We start from the raw sequence: 20,834 nt of genomic DNA on the forward strand, positions 1-20,834 counted from the left end.
CTTATGAAAGATAGGGATTGCTACCCTCCCTATATTCCTACAATAGGTAGTCAAAAATCTGTCCAGGTCGTTAGAACCAAGAGAAGTCCAACAACTCCCATGCCTATCCAGCAATCAATAGTATCTGACTAACATTGTCATGGTGATTACATAGAGGCTGGAGATACAAAATACCTGTTATGAAATGCCTGTTCTAAGCCTATTACAGTCACCAAATTTCACATTTTATGCAAAAACTGTAAAATATACAATGTTTATATTTTGCTTTGGAGGGACTAACATGAGGGCTTTTTTTCTTATGCAGTTACACATAAAATTATGCCATGTTCTGTGGCAGCTATGTTTTCAGATGCTGTGCGTGATAATACACTGAGGAATTTAGGATGCTCCTGAAAAGCCTTAAATAGAACTTGATTTTATAGAACTTGATTTTAGTATTTTTTCATATATGCAGTTTATGTAGTTTGCTTCTTAAGAATGTACCGTTGCTTTTTTGTGAATCTTGACTTTTCTTGCCATCCTTTCAAAGAAGAAAAATAAATTACTCTCTACCTATTAATTAGCAGAGGGTAATTGAAGAAAGTAGGGAAAACCACTAGACCATTCAGCTATGATCTAAATCAGATCCCTTATGATTATACAGTGGAAGTGAAAAATAGATTTAAGGGACTGGATCTGATAGATAGAGTGCCTGATGAACTATGGACGGAGGTTCCTGACATTGTACAGGAGACAGGGATCAAGACCATCCCCATGGAAAAGAAATGCAAAAAAGCAAAATGGCTGTCTGAGGAGGCCTTACAAATAGCTGTGAAAAGAAGAGAAGCGAAAAGCGAAGGAGAAAAGGAAAGATTTAAGCATCTGAATGCAGAGTTCCAGAGAATAGCAAGGAGAGATAAGAAAGCCTTCCTCAGCGATCATGCAAATAAATAGAGGAAAACAACAGAATGGGAAAGGCTAGAGATCTCTTCAAGAAAGTTAGAGATACCAAGGGAACATTTCATGCAAAGATGGGCTCGATAAAGGACAGAAATGGTATGGACCTAACAGAAGCAGAAGATATTAAGAAGAGGTGGCAAGAATACACAGAAGAACTGTACAAAAAAGATCTTCATGACCCAGATAACCACGATGGTGTGATCACTCAGCTAGAGCCAGACATCCTGGAATGTGAAGTTAAGTGGGCCTTAGAAAACACACTACGAACAAAGCTAGTGGAGGTGATGGAATTCCAGTGGAGCTATTCCAAATCCTGAAAGATGATGCTGTGAAAGTGCTGCACGCAGTATGCCAGCAAATGTGGAAAACTCAGCAGTGGCCACAGGACTGGAAAAGGTCAGTTTTCATTGCAATCCCAAAGAAAGGCAATGCCAAAGAATGCTCAAACTACCGCACAATTGCACTCATCTCACACGCTAGTAAAGTAATGCTCAGAATTCTCCAAGCCAGGCTTCAGCAACACGTGAACCGTGAACTTCCAGATGTTCAAGCTGGTTTTAGAAAAGGCAGAGGAACCAGAGACCAAATTGTCAACATCCGCTGGATCATGGAAAAAGCAAGAGAGTTCCAGAAAAACATCTATTTCTGCTTTGTTGACTATGCCAAAGCCTTTGACTGCCTGGATCACAATAAACTGTGGAAAATTCTGAAAGAGATGGGAATACCAGACCACCTGACCTGCCTCTTGAGAAACCTATATGCAGGTCAGGAAGCAACAGTTAGAACTGGACATGGAACAACAGACTGGTTCCAAATAGGAAAAGGATTACGTTAAGTCTGAATATTGTCACCCTGCGTATTTAACTTCTATGCAGAGTACATCATGAGAAACACTGGGCTGGAAGAAGCACAAGCTGGAATCAAAACTGCCGGGAGAAATATCAATAACCTCAGATATGCAGATGACACCACCCTTATGGCAGAAAGTGAAGAGGAACTAAAAAGCCTCTTGATGAAGGTGAAAGAGGAGAGTGAAAAAGTTGGCTTAAAACTCAACATTCAGAAAACGAAGATCATGGCATCTGGTCCCATCACTTCATGGGAAATAGATGGGGAAACAGTGGAAACAGTGTCAGACTTTATTTTGGGGGGCTCCAAAATCACTGCAGATGGTGATTGCAGCAATGAAATTAAAAGACGCTTACTCCTTCGGAGGAAAGTTATGACCAACCTAGACAGCATATTCAAAAGCAGAGACATTACTTTGCCAACAAAGGTCTGTCTAGTCAAGGCTGTGGTTTTTCCAGTGGTCATGTATGGATGAGAGAGTTGGACTGTGAAGAAAGCTGAGTGCTGAAGAATTGATGCTTTTGAACTGTGGTGTTGGAGAAGACTCTTGAGAGTCCCTTGGACTGCAAGGAGATCCGACCAGTCCATTCTAAAGGAGATCGGTCCTGGGTGTTCATTGGAAGGACTGATGCTAAAGCTGAAACTCCAGTACTCTGGCCACCTCATGCGAACAGTTGCCTCATTTGAAAAGACCCTGATGCTGGGAGGGATTGGGGGCGGGAGGAGAAGAGGACGACAGAGGATGAGATGGCTGGATGACATCACCAACTTGTGGACATGAGTTTGAGTGAACTCCGGGAGTTGGTGATGAACTGGGAGGCCTGGCGTGCTGCGATTCATGGGGTCGCAAAGAGTCGGACATGACTGAGCGACTGAACTGAATTGAATGTAAAGGTATCGGAGTAGGAAGAGAAGTTATTGATAACTGAAAATCTCTATAATAATAAATCCACTGTTTGGTGTTGGTTGTCCAAGTGAATGTTAACCATGGCAGTGATATAGTGAATTACTCTGTTTGAAGTGGAAGTGAGAGATATAGCAATGTGCTCCTTACCTTCATTTTGCAACGGCTAATCCAATATTGCCTAATTACCAGACTCTTCTGAGTTGGTGAGCACATCTCAGGCAGGCCCCTGTTGTGTCCAAACCATGTCTAATCTGCTCTGTCTAGTGAAGAATTGACTTTCCTTTTTTGTGAGGTATAGTGCCTGTTAATTAGAAGTGTAACTCAGATCATTCCTTTCACAATGAAGTTTTTAGGTATGCTATCATTGCTTCTAGCTTCTGTTTCCAAAGGTTCACTATCTAAATTAGATCTTGTTCTTGGAAATCTTGGGCATCCCTGGTGGCTCAGATGGATAAGAATCCACCTGCAATGTGGGAGACCTGGCTTGATCCCTGGGAAGGGAAGATCCTCTGGAGAAAAGAAGAGCTCCCCACTCCAGTATTCTTGTCTGGAGAATTCCAGGGACAGAGGAGCCTGGTGGGCTACATACAGTCCATAGGGTCGCAAAGAATTGGACATGATTAAGCAGCTAACACTTGGAAAACTTAACACATAAGATCAATTTATGAAGATCAGTTTCTCTTCTTTTGAAATCAGAAAATTTAACATTAGGTCTTGAACTGCACATGAACGGGGTGTTATCTATAATGATATGTGCACTGACAGTGAAAAATGATATGTATTACATTGGATGTATTAGCATTCATTTACTAAAGGAAGAAAATACCATTTTAAAGTTGTGAATCCACCATAATGGGTTGTTGCTGGTTGTAAGCTCATTTAGACTTCTATTTCTATCCCATGTGCTATAAATTCTCTAATTATCACATATGTCAGCAAAGTAAAATAGTAGCTTATCATAAAACCACCTAGTAGATAACTTATCAAGTCCTCAGACCTGAGTTGAGACTTGCTATCTATCCCTGTTATTTAATCTGTATGGAAGAGGTTGTTTTGTGGGTTTTGTTTAGTTATTTTTGTTGGTTTTCTTTGTAGCCGTTCTTGCTACTTCCATTATAAATATTGGTGCTTATCTTTGTTGAGCTGTATTAGGCCCTTTGATATCCTCTATCTGGCAGTGACGTCTAGACTGTGCCTATCTTTGAAAACATAGTTTAATATTTCAGAGTTAACCATTCTTCCAGGAAAAACTATTTCCGTGATTATTTGTGTGATACTTGGAAAGAGACAAGTGCCAAAATCCTTAATGGTAACTTCCCAGAGCAGGACAACTGCAGAAATAGCACGATATACCGATTAAATGAATACTGTCACGGAACACATAAGGCCAGCAATTTGCTGGCCAAATCTTAGATTTCATTCCAGATAAGCTCAATATACATGAGTAGAAAGATCTTTTACCTTTTAAAATATGTTTCTTTTAAAACAGCTTAACTCATTCCAGCTCTCATTTATTTAATTCATACTCTGTGTGAGGCATAATTCTAAGATACGATATAAAAATTAGTTCTTAAGAAACTCATAAGCTAGGGGAGAAAATACACCAGGTAAATAAATTGTAAAGCAGTGTAAGAAATAACAGAGAAACATACAGAGCACCAAGATCTCTAAAACAGAAGTATGAAGCACAACAAATCAAGTCATTGATTTAATGTAGAGGTAGTTCTTCTTTGCTTAATGTAGGTGAGTGCTCTGTCCTTATCATTTGGTAAATCAACAAAGATTTATTATCTGTTCTGGGCAGAGCAATATACTAGATGTTTTGAGGAGATAAAATAAAGAAGTTTCTGTGCTAAGAATTTATAATCTAGTAAGGTAGATAAGCTGTCTATACAAATAACTATTTCCAGTCTGTACATAACTGCCAAAAAAAGAAACCTTTACAATTTTAGCAAAACTCTTCTGCAGTGCAGAAAGCCACTTCTGGAGATGGGAAGGAAAGACCATGAACAATTCAAGAAGGCTTCCATTAAGGAGAAGATGGTTGAACTAACCCTGGAGGGATTGGTAGGATTTTGACAAGGGTGGTTGAAGGGTATTCTAATTCATTTAGTGCCTACATGTGCAAAGTAGCATGAAGGCAAAAAAGCCTGAGGCATGTTCAGAGAATAACAAGTATTCTAGTTTGAGTGGCATCTGGTACATGTACAAGGGAATAGTAAAAGATCAGGCTAGAAAGAAAAAGTAGGGACACTTTATGGAGGACCTTTGAAAGTCAGGCTTTGGAACTTTTATCAGTACTTTATCAGGAAGCAGTAGGTAGCTTTTTGAACAAAGGCTAATTAGAGTTGATATTTAGGAAGGTGGATCTAATGATTGGGTTTAAGGATGCATTCAAATACGCATTTAAGAGACTATGGCAGTAATCTAGGCAAGAGATAATACAGGCCTGACCTAGGTTTCTGTGGGTAAGAATGACAAGACTGTATAGGCATTGTGCTTATAAAATGTACTTGGCAGAACTTGGAAGCTGTCAAATGTGAAGAGAAAGAAAATGTCAAAGGGACTCTCGAAGTGAGGAAGTATATCTGAGGATGATACCAAAAAAAAGGAATAAAGGAAATTACCCCTAAAAAATGTGAAGAGAGGAAAGATTGAAAAGTTGATAGCTGAATTTCTAGGTAAGACTACGTTTAGGGAAGTTAATGAATTTGAAGATAAGCAACAGGGAAGGTGAGAGAGAAAGGGAAAGATGATATATATGTAACAGAAAAGTAGAGAGGAATGTTTCTCGGAGAGGGTGGAAAAATTCACACTCTAAAGCATCAAAAAAAAAAAAAAAAGAATTTCAGTTTTTCATCTGTTAAATTATCCAATAAAATTGGAAAAATGCAAGCAAGAGGGCTTAAATATGTAGGAGTAAGTGGGAAGACTGACCAAAGACTAGAAAGAGGGAAAATATTTATTCAGGAAATGAAGACTAATTGGTGATGCAAAGAAATTTGGACAGGGATTAAAATTATGCTTCTGAAGAAACAGAAGGAAATGGCTGTTCTTAAAATAGAAAATAAATATTTCTTAAAATAAGTATTCCTAACTTTTACACTATGGAGAAATCCTTCATCACTCTAGAAAAGGGATCAAGTCCTATTCAGAAAGGTGAAGGAGAAAGCCAGGATTGGTGACCAATGGGAAAAGTTTCTGAAATGGATATAGGTAGAAGCCGGTTTATAATACTATGTACAGTAAGTCAAAAATACTTTTAACAAAAATCCCATTTGTCAGCCCATCACTTTATAAAGTTCAGTACAATAAAAATGCCCTACGTTGTTACTACCTCTGTGCTGAATTACCTTCATTTCCCAGTGTGTTGTTGGTATCTAATGGAAACTCATACTTTGTTACAGAGACTCCTAAGCACATAGGCAAGCACTTGGATTAAATGTGTTGTCTCAAATTCTGACAAAAGGTTTGCGAGGAGGAGGTGGGGGAAGGGAATTCCCTGGCAGTTCAGTGGTTAGGACTCCTCACTTCCACTGCAGGGGACAACAGGTTCCATCACACATGGGGTGGCCCAAAAGGAAAAAAAAGAAAGGTTTTCAAGGTAGATAAATATCTCTTGGTTCTAATTTGTAGACTTAAGATGATTATCTCCCATTTCACTATCAAATGCAATACTGGCTTTTCAAAAGTATCTTTTTAAACCTATTTATCCTAGAGGAAGGGTAGGGGAGTTATGCTTTCAGTTAAATATTTATGGAGATACATATTATGTTGGGTGTTTCCTATCATCTTTCTGTAATTATTTTTTTAATAGCCTGACTTTTTTCCCTTTGACTTCTGTGTAGTTTCATTTTTGTTGTGGGTTTTTTTTTGTTGGTGGTGGTGTGTTCTTCGCTTTCTTTTTTCTTTTCCTTGAGAGACCTGTATTGATTGTTACCACCATGCCTAACCTTGTTCTTCCCAGTGGCCATTATGAAAATTCTAATTTTGTCTATATTAGACTTGTTTCTAAGGCATAGTGCTTCTGTATACTTTCTGCATAATTATTGTGAGTCACCTGGCAAAAATGAAAATAATACTGGGTTTTGGTGATACTTGGATGGAATGTGTTATATACATATCCGTAGTTTAAAAATTATGACCTGAGGAAGAACTACCTTTTCCACCCATGACCGCCATCCCCAACCAGAGGTAGGAGATTAGATACTTCTCAGCATCTAATTAGATGGGTTTTTTTGTTTGTTTTTTAACTATTTTTTGTTATGTTATTAAGTCACAATGTGGTCCTATAAGTTTCTTTTTAAGTTCATCAGTAATATTTTGGATTGTGAATGTTATTATGATTTCTGATTGTTTCCTCTTCTCCCTCAAAAGACCAAGAGACTCAATAGAGCAGCTTTTATGATAGGTTCTGCTGTTAGGGTCATTAGGGTGGCCATAGAGGGTGGAATCTATGTAGCAGTGATTATCACGCCTTGACCTTAGGAAGGTGTGATAGGAAGCTTAGGAACTTTAAGAAGCTTAATGCATGAAATATAGAAAAAATAAAGGATATTGGTGCACATATGAGAGAAAAGAATTATATAAAAGATACTTAATAAAAATGCCAATCTCTCCCCATCCTAAGGTCTTCCTTTCCTTTTTTGATCTAATTTTTAACACTGATCAGTAATACCTTTCTCATTTCCCCACATAAACATGTATCTAAACTTGTAAGAATCAATTATTTATCTTGTCTTTTACTGTTTTTTATTAATATAAGTGATTTGAGTTTTAGATTTTTTTCTTTTTCCAATAAATGAGGGAAGTAAGATCTGTCTAAAGATACATTTTACTTATCTTAAGGTTAACAAGCTGTAGCCTGGTCTCCATAGCCCTTCAGTTCTTCACTGGTAATGCAGTAAAGAAGAAAAATGTCTGTTTTAAAACTTATAAGTATTCTACTAATAGCATAATACAGGGATTGCTCAAGTTCAAGTGACCTAACATATATATTTGGAGTCCTGGAGAGGAGAAACAAAAAGATACTTGAAGTAAAAAAGAGTGAAAGTGTTCCATATTTGAAGAATACTATAAACCCAGAAATCAAAGAAGCTCAACAAACCACAAAAGAAACAAGGAAAAAAACTACACCAAGGAACATTATAATCACATTGCATAAAATCAGTGATAAAAAATCTTAAAACAGATATTTAAAGATACATTCGATACAGAGAAACAAAGATAAGAATGCATCTGAGGGCTTCCCTGGTCGCTCAGGGATGATCTGCCTGCTGATGCAGGAGACATGGGTCTGATCCCTGATTCATGAAGATCCCACCTGCTGCAGAGCAACTAACCACGTGCCACAACTATTGACTCAGTGTTCTAGAGCCCAGAACCAAAAAAAAAACAATGCATCTGAAACAGTACAAGCTGAAACTCAGAGAAAAATTGTCAATCTCAAATTCTATACCCTGCAAAAATATCTTTCAGAAATGAAAATGAGGTAAAGACATAAAACAGCTAAAAGAGTTCATCAGTAGCAGACCAGCACAAACCATTCAGAAATCATCAGATCCAGATGCCAGCTATTATGAATACATTTTATTTGGTATTGGATATGTACTTTAATGTCTCTGAACCTTCAGATTTTATTTATGAAAGGAGAAAAATACCTATTTTATGGGATTTTTATGAGGATCAAATGAAATAAGGAAAATAATTGACACCTGTAGAGTGTCTTCATTATGCCACGCACATGGTATCTCACTAGAAATGGAAATAAAACACCCAATAAGAGGCCTACTCCCCTAATCGTTTTCTTATCCTATCACCTCTCCTCTTTTTTTTTAGCAGCTGAAAGACTTGGATTATTCTACAAGTTAGCCCAAATAGCTAGTCAATCAAATTTTGATGAAATACATTTCCTAAACTTGCTTTCCTTTACCTACCATCATTAAATATGCATAACAGTGGGAGTGATGAACAGCTTTCCGTGGTAAAACAGACACATCACCTAGTAAATCATTTTGTGAAAAGATTAAGTATGTTCTAAACTGAACCTAATTTATTTGGCTTATAATTCAGCTAAGTAATTTTTTTCAGTCATGTTTATGAAGGTATACTTTATACACTGTTTAATTTTTATCATTGGATAGGGGCCATGCTTGTCTTTATAGCTTATACATTGCCCCACAGAGTTTTTGACACTCAATAAATGTTAAATAATATTTCTATTCAGCATTCTGCAGGCAGGAAGCATATGGTAATAAATGCCAGAGCACAGGTTGAAAATCTCCCAGAAGTTGTATGTTCTTTGAAAAACCAGTACAGATATTTTCATGAATGAAACATTTTAAAAGGGGTTTCTCAGATTTATATTTACTTAAAAATATTCTCCAGCCTTTGTTTATTTACAAGTTAAAACTTTTACTCTTCACAAATAATTTAATATTAAAAGTAGTATACCATTAAAGCAATCTCATAGGAAAATATGTAAATATTTTAATAAATAAGTACAAAGTACATTTTGTAAATAGTACAAGGTAAAAGTAACTCACAGTGTGAAGGATAGCATGAAGAAATATTTAGAGGCTTAAGCAGTATCAGTTAGTTCTGTTCAGTCGCTCAGTTGTGTCTGACTCTTTGGGACCCCATGGACTGCAGCACACCAGGCTTCCCTGTCCATTGCCAACTCCTAGAGCTTGCTCAAACTCACGTCCATTGAGTCGGTGATGCCATCGAACCATCTCAACCTTTGTTGTCCCCTTCTCCTCTCACCTTCAGTCTTTCCCAGCATCAGGGTCTTTTCAAATGAGTCAGTTCTTTACATCAGGTGGCCAAAGTACTAGAGTTTCAGCTTTAGCATCAGTCCTTCCAATGAACATTCAGGATTGATTTCCCTTAGGATTGACTGATTTGATGTCCTTGCAGTCCAAGGGACTCTCAAGAGTCTTCTCCAACACCACAGTTCAAAAGCATCAATTCTTTGATGCTCAACTTTCTTTATAGTCCAACTCTCACATCCATACATGACTACTGAAAGAACCATAGCTGAGGTGTTCGTTGCCTAAGAAATGTCTCTGCCTTTTAATATGCAGTCTAGGTTGGTCATAGCTTTTCTTCCAAGGAGCAAGTGTCTTTTAATTTCATGGCTGCAATCACCATCTGCAGTGATTTTGAAGACCAAGAAAATTAAGTCTGTCACTCTTTCCGTTGTTTCCTCATCTATTTGCCATGAAGTGATGGGACCAGATGCCATAAGCCTATTATTTTTTGAATGTTAAGTTTTAAGCCAGCTTTTTCACTCTCCTCTTTCACTTTCATCAAGAGGCTCTTTAGTTCTTCTTCGCTTTCTGCCATAAATGTGGTATCATCTGCATATCTGAGGTTATTGACTTTTCTCCCAGCAATCTTGACTCAAGCATGTGCTTCATCCAGCCCAGCATTTCACATGATGTACTCTGCGTATAAGTTAAATAAGCAGGGGGACAATATACGGCCTTGACGAACTCCTTTCCCATCTTGAAACAAGTCTGTCGTTCCATGTCTGGTTTTAACTGTTGCTTCTTGACCTGCATACAGATTTCTCAGGAGGCAGGTAAGGTGGTCTGGTATTCCCATGTCTTGAAGAATTTTCCAGTTTGTTGTGATCTATACAGTCAAAGGCTTGAGAGTAATAAATAAAGCAGAAGTAGATTTTTTTTTTTTCTGCAACTCTCTTGCTTTTCCATGATCCAGCAGATGTTGGCAATTTGATCTCTGGTTCCTCTGCCTTTTCTAAATCCAGCTTGAACATCTGGAAGTTCACAGTTAATGTATTTTTGAAGCCTGGCTTGGAGAATTTTGAGCATTACTTTGCTAGCATGTGAGAGGAGTACAACTGTGCAGTAGTTTGAACATTCTTTGGCTTTGCCCTTCTTTGGGATTGGAATGGAAACTGACCTTTTCCAATCCTGTGGTCACTGCTGAGTTTTTCAAACTTGTTGACATATTGAGCGCAGCACTTTACAGCATCATCTTTTAGGATTTAAGTAATATAAGTCTTCATAGTGCTACAGTCCATGGGGTCACAAAGAGTCAGACATGACTGAGCAACTTAACTGAGCTGACTTAGGGAAAAAAAATAAACAGCAGATAGTTCTTTATCATTAAATGTCAGCATGACTCAGAGGTGTATCACTGCTACAACTAAGAAATGGTTCATCACAATCAAGTATAGAAAACCATTTAGATAATATGTTTCTAAATTATCTTTCCTTTATTTTCTCACCTGTGATTGATCTGTTAGCCCTGCTTGTTTGGTTTGACTTTTGCGAGGATTTTTTTAAGGATTAGCATAATCTGAATAGAGAGATTTTCTGAATTGGACCATGTTAGTTAACCTCTTAGAGGCTTAGGTTCCTCATGTATAAGATGTGGATAGAGAAACTGGGCACAGCTTAGTCTGGTGCCTCTCAATTCAGTCTCTTACAAGGCTGAAGTCAGGATGTCAGCCAGGGCTGTATTCCTATCACTGCTTGGGGAGGATTCACTTCCAAGCTCATTCACGTGACTGTTAGCAAGCCCTAGGTCCTCTCTGATGGTTAGTTATGGGCCGCTCCATGGGGGAACTCACATCATGGCGGCTTATTTCCCCTAGAGCGAGAGCTGAGAGAGAGCGTGTGAGCAAGAGAACGAACAAACAAGACATCCCATCACTTTTGGTCAGGTATTTGTTAAAAGTGAGTCTCTTGGTCCAGACAACACACATAGGGGAGGAAATTTTACAAGGACTTGAATACCACCAGTTAGGGACCTACACAGTAGGCAACCAATTTAGAGGCTTCCTGCTACATACACATATGATCCACAGATAGGACAAATCATGGAATGTACTCTGGATGCTCTGAAATTCATTTGCTTAAATTTTCCTAAGATATTACCAAAAGCTTGAATTTCATAGGTGATATGATTTTATAGTTCACATTAAATATTTTCCTTATTCCTAGTAATAATCCAGTCAGTTTTGTTGGCCTCAGTTTTACTAATATATACTGAGTGACTTGCCCAAGATTACATATCAAATGAGCTATAAAATGACAACCTTAGTGTAGGTCTTCTAAGCCAACTACTCTTTCCATTTGGCTGTAACTGCTTCCTGACCAGTACTATCTTGCATTTAACACCTTCAAAGAAGGCTTCATACATATAATTGTATAAAAATATATGAATATTCTTTATATGCAGAGATTTTTATACATAGATTTATATAGAGACAGACATAGATATCATTCCATCTTAGACTCTCATGTACACCACACCATTTAGGATTTACAGTATTGTTTCAAATATTGCAAGTCAAAGTCTAATAAGGTGTATAACAGCTGTAACACTGATGTATCTCTAGCATTATAATATCTGTTAGCCTAAAACTATCCTTGCAGGGTAAATACTAGTTGGATGGAGAGATGAACAAACAAAATAGCAGAACTGTTTGGTGGTTCCATTCTCCCTTGGCTTTTCCCAGAGCTCTGGTTGGACTCCTGTGACTTGAGTGAAGACCATGCAAACTCCAGTGAGTTTTCTGCTTCCTGTTTGCATTGGAGCAGCAAAATAGCTTGTTTTGAATGGATGAGCTGCCTTCTGTGGATAGTCAGAAGTTATCTTTCTTTGGTCCTAAGTTAGTTTCAGTCAACACCCAAGATCCCTCGTGTCCAATATCAAAAAACAGAGTGGTAACATAAGCAAGCAGATAATAGCTCGAGATGTGTTCAGTGCCTTGAAATGTAGAGCCAGAAGTAGGAGAGCAAGGGTTATGAGCTAAGATAGTGGTGGGTAGTTAGTAGTTACACCCTTCAGATTGCCCTGGAGGAAAGAGAGAGGATTTTAAGGCATGGAGAGAAGATTTTAAGGCATGTTGCTAAATTCTTAAAATAACTTTGTGGTTTGGGTAGTAGGAACATCTTGTTTCCCTGAAGGAAAAGGATAGTTCCTACAAGCAGTAAGTTAATTTGGCAAAGTCTCAGGATATAAGGCCAGTAATACAGAAATCATTTGTATCTCAATGTAACTAGTAACAAATAATTAGAATAACAATATGGCCTACTTATGGTTTTAGTTTTACAGTGACTACAGATAATTCTACATAAATTAAAATCAAGGTGTTATCAGGCAAAATGCAAAGAAAATAGTTTTCTTCTTAGATATAAAGGAAATTGTTGTATTTTCATACACACAGACACACACTGGAGTTGTTCCTTCCTTTCCTATATACCCTGAGAACCGTGCTTTTTAATAGTGGTTTGCTAATCCCTTTAAATAGTTCTTCATGTAAGTATTCCATAGTTTTCATTAACCATGAATTTCAGCTTTATTTTTTAAACCTCTGCTCAAAACCTGTACTTGGTGGTTGTTTCATCCTTTTAGCCTGGTCGGTGAAGCAGGGAGCCTACTGCAAATCCTAAATAGCGTGGTGTAGATGAGAGCCTAAGACTTTAATTATATGTCATTTTATTCACAACACTTAATTCCAGGAAGGAAAAAAATGACTTTGTTGTTGTAAAAAGACATATGTGAGTATCATTCATTGTAAACCAAAAATGATACTGTATTATAGCTTAGACAACAATGGGAACTGATTTTGAAAATGTGACCTGTGTGAGAAACTGAATAATAGTGAAAGTTATCAAAATGGAAAGTAGTGTTAATGTGAAATCCAGCCTTCTCAGAAATACTCTTTCCTGGCCTGTTTCGTTTTGCTTTTGTTGCTTGTCATGCATGAATGAAAGTGCTACACTCTCAGGGGAGCAGGAAAGCCTCTGTGTCGGTTGTTTATTTCCTTAATCCCTCCTCCTTTGTGATTTTTGATGTCAGATCTAAAATGGAAAGCCTGTAAATATAATGATTATCACATGGATAATCACCTGCATTAGGAACCGCCATGCTCCTCTATTCTAACCCTAGCTGTTCTCCACATGTCACATCCACTCTGCGGTTGGATTTTAACCTGACTGCTTCATTAGATTTGTGAAACTCAGTACGTGGCGCCCTGGGGCAGCACAGATGGGGACTTGCTTGTTTTCTTTTCTCACTTTTACTGCGAAGGCACGCTAAAAAGTCCTTTTCAATTTAGTGTGATCAGTTCACTTGGAATTACCCCTGATATTTGGAACCTGCCTTACTGTTCTGCCCACCCTTTATGCCTTTTTTCTTCCCTGATTTCTGACCTAATGCCTTTTCTTTTTATCCCTCCATGCAGTGAATCTTAGGACTAAAATTCTCCTTCAGATTCTTACTGGGTCAAACTGTTCCTCTGTGTTGTTTTATTTGTTTTGCTGTGAGGGAAAAATAAATGTTGTTCCATCGTTGTATCTACAGACACCTTCAGATCAGAGGTTAGCTGTGGGAAAGTCTGCAGTGATGTGAGCCAGCTGCCTTTACTAATGGATTGACTGGGGGCACCAACCCAAGATCAAAGGAAGGTGGGAGGAAGTCAGGAGATAAGATCTTTTTAAGCTATAGAACAAGTGCTTAGCTTTTCAGTGATAGGGCACAGCTCTGCAAACCTGTGTGAGGGGGCGCTAAGATAGAAAATTGAATAGACTTCTTCAGCATGTCCTTCCTCAGTCAGAAATACGTTAGTGCTTGGAATAGTTTACAGATGTGGAAGAGTCCTAGGGCTCAGTTTCGTTGAAGAATAATGATCTGACATTGGTCAATGTGCCTTCTTGCAATTAGTCAGTTCTATTGTACCATAACAGATCACAGTCTATTGCGTCTTACTTTGGGGAGCAAAACTGGACATTAAAAAGGCAACCTATCTACTGTATGTGACTTTTGAGTCTTTATGTCTTAGTACAATTTTAGTTGTACAGACTTGTCATATTAACTTTGTCTTACAGTCCTTTAGGTTTCTTTCATGCCTCTGATAAAGCTCCATATAAATAAGTAGTTCTCACAAAGCTATTTTATTGTTTTTTTCATATAAGAATTAGCTTGGTTAATTCTTGAGTTGGACAACTTGGAAAAATTCTACATTGCTATCTTTTGAACCCTATCCTTTTCCTTGACATCCAAGCTAGTAAATATTATTGACTGTCTGGTATACAAGATTCTGGTGTAAGTAAATTGTCAAGAAGGCTAACCATCCTTACACCAGTTGTCAAGATCATGATTTAATTTTTTTATCTGTATCAACTAAGGTTAACTCAATCAGTTTGATGCTTCTCTAGTGAACAGCCTAAGGAATTGTACTTTCAGCTTATCACTTTCTATTAACTTCAGTGTTTGATTGTAATAGTATTTTTCAATCTTCTCAGACCCTCAGAGTGGTTCTTTAAACTTACATGGTATTAGTATATTGGACGATAAGTGCATACATACTTCTTTTCTCTGTGTTTTCCTTAACATGTAGATAGTACCCAGATTTGTGCTGGAGACATTAACTGTAGTTTCTGCCTTACATGGTTTGGTGCAGCAGTCATTTTAGTTAAGTTGGATCTGCTCACTACTCAGGCTCACATCCCATCCTTCTATTAATATCTCTTGGCAAAGATAATTTTGGAGGAATGTAAGTGAAGATGTAGAGACTCTTGACAGTTGTCTGCAGTTTTTTTTTTCCATCTTCAAGAGGGAAGTGGAATTGAAAAGTAATATTGCCTCCATTTTCTGTATCAGTACTAAAATGAAAATATATGCACAAAGCAGGGAGTGAAGAAAAGGAAAGGATTTGGTTACACAGATGTGGTTTTGTCATTTGATAGCCTATTATAAGGGCATTAGATTATATAATAATGTTCATCAGATTATGCCCTTAAGATATATTTAATATCTAGAAAAACATTGTTTAAAAATTTTTAACTAAATTTTAAAAAATATTCAGCGTTTGTTACCCTGTCATCTTAAATCAGAGAGAAATGAGGGGGTAGGCATTTTATTACACAAATTTTCAAACAGGCAAAAGATAGTAATACTGAATACATCTAGATACATTAATATTTTGCCATTTTTGCTTCACTTTCTTTTTTTTGTTTTTAAGTTTTCTAAAATAAATTACATATACCATGCCATTTTATCCCAGGATACTTCAGGATACACCTGAAAATCTAGGATTTTTTCATATCAAGTTGATAATTCCTAATATTATTTGATTTCCATTTCATAATCAAACTTACCCAAAATGTATTTTATAACTGGTGTGTTCAAAACAGTTTCCGATTAAAATGTGTACATTACTCCTGTACATTTTATCATGATGTTGACTTACTACAAAGACCAAGGTACTTGTCCTGTCTAATGTCCTACCTTATGGATTTGTTTATTAGCCTTCTCAGTGTATCATTTAACTTGTTCTTCTATCCTCTATATATTTCCTGTAGACTACAAGTTATTGAATAAAGTTTTGATTAATTCATGTTAAAAACTTTATAGATGGTGCTCTGTACCTTATACTACATTATGACAGAAGCCACAGACTATTTGGTGATCAGAATATTAGGTAATAAGATTGATCACTGGGTTAAAGTGATGACTGCTTGATTCTTCCGCTGTAAAGTTATACTTTGCTCCTCGTGACCAGCATATGATCTTTGATACTTCGATTCCATGAAATAAGCAGTTCCCCATCATTCTTTAACCTAATGAATTGAGCATCCATTGATAACCTTTGCCTGAATAAATTTCATCAGAGATTACAAAAGGTGGGTTTTCTGAATCTAATCTATACATTTATTAGCAAACATTCTTCTTACAGAAGAGTTTTCTGAAAGGTATTGTTTTAATTAAAAACATAACCATCAGCATCTTCCTTAGGTTTCAAATGATTTTCTTTGTCGGGGTCAAAACATCTGAACTCATGGTGACAGCTACAGTAAAAATATGTAGTACATCTTCTTTATTTCAGCTTGTGAAGTGTGTTGACATTTGCTGCCTTTTTTTTATGCCAAGGAAAAAAGAAATCTTTTTTTTCCGTGTAAGAATAAAAATTGAACTATGTGAGTATATTGAGATAATTGTGTAAAAAGAAGACTGTTTGAATGAGTTTCAAAATGGATTATTTCTTCATTACCTAGCACTTTATAATTAACTGTTCTTTTTTTTATTTCAGGAAGCTGCCGCTTTTGCTAGAGAGCAAGGCTTTGAGGTGAGTTAACCCACAATTGCACACTAAACAGATCCTAAAGGTTTTTTCTAGCTGATAATGAAGTTCTTTTGGACAGTGATTGATGTGCTATTATACTCTCAGAGCCTCGCAGCAGTTGCCATGGAAACTTGGCAGTCGTCATGGTTTCTTTGTTCTGCCAGCACAGTGTTATGACGCACTCTGCTAGGTCTGCACCCAACATCGCCTACAGATGTTATTTATTGAATTTTGAAAAGCCTCTTGGGAAGCCAAGAGGTTGGGCACGGTTTCAAGCTGCCTCTGCAGATATGGGGCCTGTCAGTTTGTTCAGTTAAAAAGCTACCTCATTAGCTGCATTACATTTCATAAGAATTCACTGCTAAAGCAGTGGTGGAGCAACACTAAATAGTGAAATATAATGTCATTTAAATAATTTCAACCTTACCACATGTAGATTATCATTATGTAAATTAATTTCCAAAGGTTATACTTAACTGTTGTTAGGAACTGACTAGTTTAAATCCTTCTCATATGAACTTCCTGTTTGAATCTTTTTTTTCTTTTTCCTCTTTTCTTTGATAGCATAAAACATATACATTTTCTGAAACACAAAATTGATAATTGATTTAATTTTCAGATAATGAATTCTGTTTTCCTTATAGAAATATTATCCTGTTGAGATTCCAAACTCCATATAGTTGTTGTTGGCAAAATTAATAGCCAAGACCATGTTTTTACATATGTAGTATCTACCTTCCAATGGATTGTTGGGACACACTGACTAATCTAAACCCAGGTTAACTGACAGAGATTAACTGAGTGTGTGATTTTTATGACTATCATATTTATTTAGCCAGAACTCTGTAGAATATTATGTTCTATATAGCAACTTGGAATGTTTGATGGATGTAAGTTTTTTTAAATTTAACCTGACTAGATCTGGAATATATAGAAACTCTTTCCTTATTTGCATACTCAGTATTGTCTACCATGTACAGAAACTGTGAGCATTGACTGGATATATTAGTAAGCTCACTTTGAACTCTTTAGAAAAAGGTGTTTTATAAAATTGTGAAGGAAATGTTATTTAAATGTACTAAAGACAGATTTGTTATTAAGCAACAAAGTGATACATGTGTATGTTATCCATGTCATAGGACTTGACAACCAAGGTGCTTCTTTTTCTTGGGGGAAGATAGTGAGCATGTGGTATAAGTATTCTGCTCTCAAAGTCCTATATAAAAACTATCAAGGCAGGAAGCTGCCTCATAGTGCTCAATTAATGGAAACTATCATCGTTTCTTGGGAGTTTCCTGTTTTTATTTTAACATATTCTCATGAATATAAGGTCGAGTCACATGAAGAAGCAATAAAGATTTCCAAGTAATTTTTATCTAATTTAAGTTTCCCTTTGTAATTTCCCAAACTGGCAATTGCTGTAGAGGGCTAAATGTAATGAGGGGAACGTTCAATTTAGAAAGACAAATGTTTTGATCGTGAAACTATAAGTAAATATTTTAAGTCATGTTTTAAAAGTTTCACTGATTCTAAATTTCAGTATTAACAATTAATATTCTCTGTTGTTACATAAAAATTATTCAAATAAAACATATATAGAGTATAAATTTGTGTCCTATTTTATGTGCTAACATTTAGAAATGTATTTCAGTTCTAAAAAATAACCACTTTTAGAAATGTAACATGTTGTATAACAAATGATTCTGTAGTACCTGATAATAATTTTAATAATTTATTAAACCTTACTAATTCATAGTTTTATTGTCCCTTTGAGCTACATGCTTTGAATATGCCTGGTTTAAATTCAGTCTTAGCAACAAGCTACTTTTTCTATTTTCTACTAACCAGCACCATATTAACCTTTCCATTAGTTCTTACTTATTGACTCTAAAGTTGTTTCTTTTTACCATAAATCTGCCATAACTGATTACAACATATGAACAAAGTGATGATTATAATAGTATACCTTATTACCTCCTGACATAGCAAAACTCAGTTGGTAATTTGACAATGATGTGTTAGATTGTATAAAGCATACAGTGTCTTGATGTATCCCTTCATGGGTTCCCTAAAATACTATAAGTATTTCAGAATCTGTAAGAGCCTTGATTAGAATACCCCGAAGTCGGTATTTTTAATAAAATATAACCCTTGTACTGAATGCTATCTAGAGAAACTGAATGATTTTAAAATGTCATTGAAGTTTCCTTAGTTGGTTAGATAGTAATATGAAAGCATAGATTTGAATCTCAGTATTTTTAAAGACTCAAACAAGAATAAATCATTTAACAGTTTAATGTCTGTGGGAATGTGTCAGTGCTTTCAAGTCTTGTGACAAACTAGACAAAATCTGTATCTATTTCCTCCCAACTTTAATTTTACCTCTTAATTTGGGACGTGAATGAGAGGAGAGAAGTGAAAAAATTAAAGAGCAAGGAAAGGTGGGCACTTTTTCTTCCCGTAAGTCCTACCTTCATTTTCTGTTATAAATCCCAATCAGTTCCCAAAGCCACCGAGTGTTGCCACTAGTGATCTGTCTGCTAAGAGACCAGTCCAAATGCCTCTAAAAATAACCAGTGTTTATCATCAGGAAATATCCTCAGTGACATTGTTTATGATATTCTGGTTAGCTTCTCTGCAAATTTCAGATAATCTTTCTTTAAGAAAAAAATCTTTAATCTTTAAAGTGAATTGGGCAATTTTCAGTAAGAAGCAGCAGCTTAGGAGTACACTGGAGAATGAGATAAAAACTGGAACTGGCCAGAGCACAAAGCAGAAGAGAGACGAATATATATATATATATGTAGGCTGAGGGAAAATTGCATAGTGCCTGATTTAAATGATAGACCTGCTAAGAATTTAAAATGACAATTCTTGGTGTAAAAAGTTTCACGGGGCCTTTTATTATTTTGAAAAATCGGTTCAGACTGCAGTGTGTTTTTAAACCAACCTTATCTTAAGTTGAACCGATTAAAGGTTTGTATTTTTAGAACCTAAATAGAAATGAGGCACTTAGCAATATGTTTCATTATGAAACCTCTTAAAAGCACTATTGAAAATTGATTTAAAGTGAAGAACATACCTCCAAAACCTAAATAAAACTATTCTTTGTGTTCTCATTCTCAGTGCAATAGAGTATATGCCAAACAATGAAGAGAATTCACACCTTTTCTACTGTATCAGTTACTCGGTTTTACTCCAAGCAGCAAATTTTAATTTTCTTATTTTAGAGCTCTAAAATATAATACTTCTAACCGTAGAGGAAATAAAGCAATCCTTTTCCATTTTCCCACTTCCCTGCAGCCCATGACTCTGCCCAGAGACTTCCAGGCTTGTAGTCTTTCTCTGACCAATGACAGCTCTATCATCTTATACCACTGAGAGAAGAAAGTATTGAAAGTGCTATCCAATAGGCATCCACAAGGCATGTGTGGCTATTTGAATTTAATAAAATTACGAGTTCACTTCCTTAGTCTGTAGGCACATCTCAAGTGCATGCCTATGTAGATAGTAACTACCATATTGGACAGATGTAGATCATGACATCCTCACAGAAACTTCCATTGATTAGCACTGGATAGTAAGTCCACAGAGAGTTTCAGAAGGTATTGATTACCAAAAGTTCTCCAAGATTTTTCTAATGTTCCTGTGTTCCTCACAAATAGAAAGAATGCACAGTGAACGATCACCAAGAGTTTCTGGAAATGAGACACTAAATTAGATCATGTTTGTTGATAGAGTACAGTGCTGCTTCCCTAAGTGACTGAGTCCCAAGTGATAACAGTTAAAAAAGCACTCAGTTAACAGAAAGAGATATAATAGTCGTGATTCTCTTGATTTAATCACTTACTCATTCAACAAATACTTGCTGAGCACTTACTTTGTGCCTAACACTTCGATAGACCCTGAAAACAAGATAGAAAGAATGAAAGTGTACGGTAAAGGAAAAGGTGGGAGTCTCCTATTTTAGATACTCTGATCATTGGAGTGACTCTCTGAGGAAGTAAAACTAAAAAACACAAATATCTAGCTATG

General features: G+C 36.4%; 1 protein-coding gene across 6 annotated transcripts in view; it reads left to right on the forward strand.

Annotated features, from left to right (window-relative positions):
• The window catches only part of ADK (adenosine kinase), a 550,282-nt gene that overhangs the window by 428,242 nt on the left and 101,206 nt on the right, over nucleotides 1-20,834 (forward strand). For all 6 annotated transcript variants that reach the window (XM_070782218.1, XM_070782222.1, XM_070782221.1 and 3 more), the window contains one exon: nucleotides 16,767-16,802. In XM_070782218.1, the coding sequence (XP_070638319.1) occupies nucleotides 16,767-16,802 (36 nt within the window). The remainder of the gene's footprint in view (nucleotides 1-16,766; nucleotides 16,803-20,834) is intronic.

The sequence above is a fragment of the Bos indicus genome, chromosome 28 (genome assembly GCF_029378745.1).
Source record: "Bos indicus isolate NIAB-ARS_2022 breed Sahiwal x Tharparkar chromosome 28, NIAB-ARS_B.indTharparkar_mat_pri_1.0, whole genome shotgun sequence".
NCBI classification, from domain to species: domain Eukaryota; kingdom Metazoa; phylum Chordata; class Mammalia; order Artiodactyla; family Bovidae; genus Bos; species Bos indicus.